The sequence below is a fragment of the Sinocyclocheilus grahami genome, unplaced genomic scaffold (genome assembly GCF_001515645.1).
Source record: "Sinocyclocheilus grahami isolate Dianchi unplaced genomic scaffold, SAMN03320097.WGS_v1.1 scaffold1078.1, whole genome shotgun sequence".
Taxonomy (NCBI): domain Eukaryota; kingdom Metazoa; phylum Chordata; class Actinopteri; order Cypriniformes; family Cyprinidae; genus Sinocyclocheilus; species Sinocyclocheilus grahami.
Window position 1 is genome coordinate 396,446 of NW_015506257.1, and position 6,257 is coordinate 402,702.

Below are 6,257 nucleotides of genomic sequence, written 5' to 3' on the forward strand. Positions count from 1 at the left end.
TTTTGTAGAAATGCTGATAAATTTTTTTTCAGAATTCTTTCATGACTAGAAAGTAGAAACAGATAAACGGCACATATTGTATAAATACAACACATTTACTCAGGCTTTGAGATATGTTTATGAATTTATATTTATGTATAATATTTATATTTATATATTTGTGAATATTTTGAATATTACTACATTCAAAAGCACCACAGAGCGAAACCTAGTTGACGAATATTGGAAAACAAAGCAAATGAAAGCTACTCGTAGTATATTATAGTGTATTTGGCTAATTTGTGTCGTCTTATATGTCTGATTGGAACGTTTCTGTTTGATTGTGTCTGTTTGTTTTCTCTCAGTGCCAGGTGTTTCTCGACCAAAGCACCTGAGCTGCCACTTTATTTCTCCAGAATGTCAGAAACAAAAGCATCCCGAGAAATCAAATCAGAGAGCTCAGGAGGAATCTGAGAGACAAAGTACTCTCTCATATGGGGTTTGTTTCCACAATTCAAAGATTTTTTGTAGCACACAGGTTTTATCTTCGTATCAAATAGAAGTTAGAAGTCAGGAGAGTTTTAGTCCCTAAAAGTATTTCCCAGAAAAGGGAGTCATAGGAAAGTTGTGATCTTATAAACAGAGGTCCATGCTTTATAGTTATTTCAGACTCACGCCATATAATGAAAAATGCATTTTCCTTGAGCTTTTGAGATAAAATAGTTTTATTAGCTGTTAACATTTTTTTAGAATTACACACTGCTTGAAGGAACTTCACTGATGTAACACATCAGTTAAATTTTTATAATGAGTAACATAATATTGTAACATATTTGAACATTTTAAAAGTAACATTTCCCAACACTCTCAGTCAGAAAATGGCAGAATAACTGATGGTTTTGGAAATGTTGAGACATTACACCAATTTCCAGGTTGTGTTTTATGTATTCTTCACTCCTAGGCCAGGGATTGCAAGACCCAAAACAAAGCAAACAATAAAATATGAATTTGAAATGAAATCATTCAAAAGGAAATAAATAAAATGCTAGCTGACGAAGTGTGAAGAATAAAAATGAGCTTCATACAGGTCTCTGCAGTCTTGATATCTTGTGTGGCACAGAGAAACAAATCTGACAAAAGCTTATGATTCATATTAAGAATTTATTCCATCTATCAATAAGAGAAGGAGCCACATATATAAGACAGAAAAGCAAGAAAGACAGAAAAAAACAATAATTTATAAATGACATATCTGAATAAATCATTTGTGAAATACAGAGGGAAGCTTTTGCCTATACCAAGTAAGCTGCATGCATTGGAAATGAGCTGCACACTTGAAAACATTTTTTCTAAGAAGGAATTCTAACTATATCAATCACATCCGCTGCAAGGTGAACCAGAGGCCAGGTCACAGTAACACATGCAGAAGCACTGATAGAAAATCAGAGGAACTAGATCATTTTCCATTCTTCCAGGGTTATAGTATGCTCAAGAGGAAGAGCGCTTCCCTCCACTTCTAAGATAGTGGCAGTAAACAACAAACTCAAAGTCAGGTGTAGAGAAGTGGGAATGCTTCAGATCCATTTGGTAGGACCCATGTGCAGAAGCTGGTGGGAATGAAAATTCAAGCTCTCGAGAGGAACGCCTGACAAAAGAAGAAACAGAGACAAAATGAGACCTGTAATGGATGGATTACAGAACCAGGCATAAACAGGACAGGGGAAAAGACAAAAGCTCAAATGTAATAAGGAAAGATGGAGTGACATCAAAGTACATCATTACAAAGAGTTTCAACACAAACAAACACATATCAGTGACAAATGGGAGGCACAAGATCATATTTTAAATGCTTGAAAAGAGAAGTATGCTCTGCATCACCAGAGCACACATTCTTCCTAAAACCTGCCAAGACAATGTCCAAGTCATATTTTACCTGCAAATCAACAGAAATGAAAATGAAATTATTTTACATAAGCAACATGTTTTAGGACAGTTTTGCATTGCATTATGTTCATGACAATTAATGACATTCCTCTCATATTCTCATAACCATTATCAACAAAATACTCTAAATTACTCTAGGAAAACCAATTACGAAGACCTGGGGTCTCATTTATAAAACAATCCATAGATTTCATCCTAAAGATAGATAGTACGCCAGAACCTGCGCAAAAATCCCTTTATTTTTATTATAATTTTTTTTATTATTAGACATTAAAAACATAACATGCAACATTTACAACTTTAACAAGACCTCCAAAAAGATAACACAAAGGAATGGGTTTACATTACATAGAAATAAATCAAATAAAATCAATAATAATACTTAAAGAAAAAAAAAAGACAGCATATACCCGTTCAATTTTCAAGTAACTTCAACTCTTTAGCGAATAAAATTGTATCTCTACATTGTTTGTTATCAATACATTGGAGAGACTCAAAATACAAATGAAAATCAGTCATAAAGACCTTCAAATAGGGTTGCAAAAATCCCTTTATAAATCCCAGTTAGGGGAAGATTGTGCGTACGTGCATCTCCACCCCGTCTCCTCCCCGAAATCACCATATATGGAGCTTACAACGCCTTGTTTTACTATGCACAACCTCATCTGCATATCATTTCCATGCATATTCCCATCCACGTGACACCATGTTTAACACCGTCAAAGATAAAAGACATTAAGGAAATATGAGATACGGACTATAAATGCCATTTGTGCCACACATTACATTTTATTTCATGCCAGTTTAAAATGGTTATCAGATAAATATTTTAGAATAGAGTTGATCTCATTCTTTTACACTGGCCAAATAGTAGCCTATTTCAATTGTTTTAAACAATTCAAATCAAACTAAATGTATGCAGTTTTGCTGATAAGGTGAATATCTTTTAGCTATTTTGAGTGGAAACAGATAGGCCTATTTATTGCAGTGTAAAATTGTCTGACTCGGTGCGTCACTATCAAAGTATTTTAAAAAGAAAACGTATAAATCTGACCATTTTCTTCAAGTTGTAGCTTTCAAATACAGTGGTACTTTTCATAATGTTGTAGAGATGACTTCACACGACACCAACACCTCTGTGCAGCTGCGCTTGTACAGTGAGATATTATCATGGGACCTATTAAAACTGGATAATGGACCGTTCGACCACTGAATCCAGCAGTGTCCGCCATAATATCGAAGTAAGTGTGCATCATTGATCATGTCACGAATCCGATCCATAAATTTCCATCCACTTGCCACCAGAGGTCGCCCTTCCATGATATTGACTCTCGCACCACACAGACTGTTACACATCATCCTGGACTACATTTCCCATGTTCCATTGCACTGATTACACTCACACCTGAAACCAATTACACGCTCACCTGAATGTTATTACACACACTATATAACACCTGCCCTGATCCTGCTCTAGTCGCCGAGTATTGTTCTGTATTTTTTTTCACTCCCCAAGTGTTAGCTGCCTTACTGAGCCATTCCGTGTTTTCTGTTTTAGTCTCATGTATTGTTTTGCATTTATCCCTGTTTAGCGGATAGCTACTTTACCGAGCCTGTTTAAGTTTTCATAGTTTTCTTAGTCTAGTCTTAGTCTTGCCTTGTCTGTTTTCCTGGTCTCTGATTCACGCCACGTATCTTGGATTGACCCTTTGCTTGCTGTTTCTGACTCTGTTTGCCCCTGCCTGGACCTTTGCCTTCTACCTGGATTTATCTCTTGGCTTGCCTTCGATATACCTGTTTGCCATTGGCTGACCCATGCCTGTTAAAACCACGTCTCTTAATAAAAGCTTGCATATGGATCTGCATGTCTCTCGTCTCATAACAGATCACTGTTCTCCCTAAAAAAATATTTTCTCATAACATGAGATCTGCAGTTCAGTTTAAAGATGAATTATTGTGCACCTGGATATAGCACTCCTCGCTGTCAATAAAATAGGAAAAATAATCAAGCGCATCCACTACAAATAATTCATATAATTTTGGTTTAAGTTCTGCGTAATGTCTAATGACTAATGACTAATTTCAGTCCTTATCTCCATATGGGAGTGGAATATTTAATGTAAATGTATATATCGACATGAAAACAGAGCTTAAAATCATTGTTTTTACTTCATTAATTTTCTCACTCCAGGAAAAAGAGTTCGTACGCATGGGTCAGAGTTTGCGTGCAGGTGCGTACATTTTCCCGTCCCGGTACGCTATCTAGACCTGTGCGTAAAGAAAACGCGGGAGATGTTGAGCAGGTGAGATGGATTTTCACGCCAAATTAATAGGTAAGTGCTTTGTTTTGTTTTCACATTTATCTAATGCTTACAGTGGGTTTGTCGAAGTGTATACTTGGCTAGCCTGAACATTCAGTGTCTTGTCTTGTTTTTGTTGATGGTTTTCTTGTATGTTTACGTTGGTGAGCGTCTTTGAAATGTAGCTAATTAGTTTCTCTGGCAACTGTAGGCTACTGTAACCAAACTGTACCGTACAGTTAATGGAACTGTCACGTGTTCTGTCAGTGCTTCCTTGAAGTTTTTTGGTAATGTACATGATTTTTTTATTTTTTTTATTTTGCCTTACATATTTCTGATTATCTATTTTGTGTGAAATGTGATACGAACATATATTGCGGTCTATTTGTTCTTTATAATTTACCTTTCAAAAGCTTGGTGTCACTGGGTCAGTAAGATTTTTTTTTTTTTTTTTTAAGAAAGAAATTAATGTGTACAACAGCATATATTAGGCCTACTTTTTGAATTTATATGCTGATATCTGATCTGTCTGAACTTTTTCTGGTACTAATTGAATGTGTGTATATATACAGTATACATACATACATACATATACACAGTAGCATGTGCCACTATATATCACTCACTGTCACTATATACAGTATATATATACACACACACAGTACATACATACATACATACAGTGTGTGTACATACATACATACATACATACATACCTACCTATATATATGGGACACATGCAACTGGAAAACTTGTACAAAACTTGTAATTTGTGAGGAGAACCATATTTAAATACATTTGTCAGATTTTTGGAAATCAATGCAGAAAATGGGGGGAAAAGTGTCTGCAGATTCCATCTGGACCTGAAGGCCTACTTGGTATGTGGCCCCAAAAAAATCTAATTAAATAAACTTGCATTCAATGAAAGTGTACATTTATTAGCATAATCAGCACAGAGTTGACTATCAATGACAACACAGAGCCTTCTGGATACTGCTTACTATTATGTACTGTAGTTTTCTGGCTGTGCATGATGGATCCACTAAAAGAAGTGGCTAAAATAGCTCATAGCATCTTTAAAAATGTGATAAAGGAGCTGGCTTAAACCGTAAAGATGACTTCACTGTTGAATCTTATACTTGGATCTCAATCAAAATTCTTAGTAATACACTGTACATTGGAATATAGAAAATTGTGGGATGAACTGGGACGGGATTATTCAATGGCATATGTTCATCAAAGAACTAATAGGCCTCAGAGGGAATAATTAGAGAATGTACACGCAAATGCTGTACATATGCATAAGAGCAGAGTTTAAAGGAAATAGCTGATTGCAGAATACAAGTGTACCACATGTCATTTTTCATTAGGATTCTTGAAGCAGCACTGTAAAGACACTTCTAACGTCTTGAGCATGCTTGTGTATTCCTCTTATACGGAGGCTCATGTTGCCTTTAAATTGTAAGATAAAACTGAATATAAAGCCCTTCATGGATCATTTTACCATCTTGTGGATACTCTGTGTCTGCAGTCTCCGATGCTTGACATCAGGATTGTTCTGCCATAGTACTCCTGTCAACAAGAACCTGAGCTTGTCTGCAAATTTTGAGAGTCTGATGCTCAGGACTCAACAGGCTCACTGTACGGGTCTGTAAATGGTTATTTGCTCTAGTCTGCCGTTGAGCTAACATGTGTGAAGAAAGACCGTCTAGGGGTTAACAGCTGATCCCTTATGAGCTTTGCAGTAGGATACGGCTCTTTTATTCCCTGTGTACTACTGCGTGAGGAGCGTGTTGATATCTGAGACTCGCAGTTCCTCAGTCCTGTGATGGTGGAAAAACAAATCATATTTTATCTGTGTGTACTGCTTTTAGGATGCTGATAAATCGTGTTGTTTTATTTTTCCCCGTTGTAATTCTCTGCTGGTTTGCTCTGTCAAAGGTGATATTTTGCCTTGTAATGTCTTGCACACAAAAGTGAAATGTTTCAAATTTTTTGGCTCTGAATGGGGAGTTTACACTGTTTTTTTTTTTT

The 6,257-nt window shown here is 36.0% G+C and overlaps 1 protein-coding gene across 1 annotated transcript in view; it reads left to right on the forward strand.

The window, feature by feature from the left end:
* LOC107566476 (calcium-binding protein 7-like) overlaps nucleotides 1–5,878 on the forward strand; it is a 59,841-nt gene extending 53,963 nt beyond the window's left edge. The window contains exons 5-6 of the mRNA XM_016251936.1: nucleotides 5,594–5,684; nucleotides 5,755–5,878. Coding sequence (XP_016107422.1) covers nucleotides 5,594–5,684; nucleotides 5,755–5,878 — 215 coding nt within the window. The remainder of the gene's footprint in view (nucleotides 1–5,593; nucleotides 5,685–5,754) is intronic.
* Nucleotides 5,879–6,257: the final 379 nt, after the last annotated feature.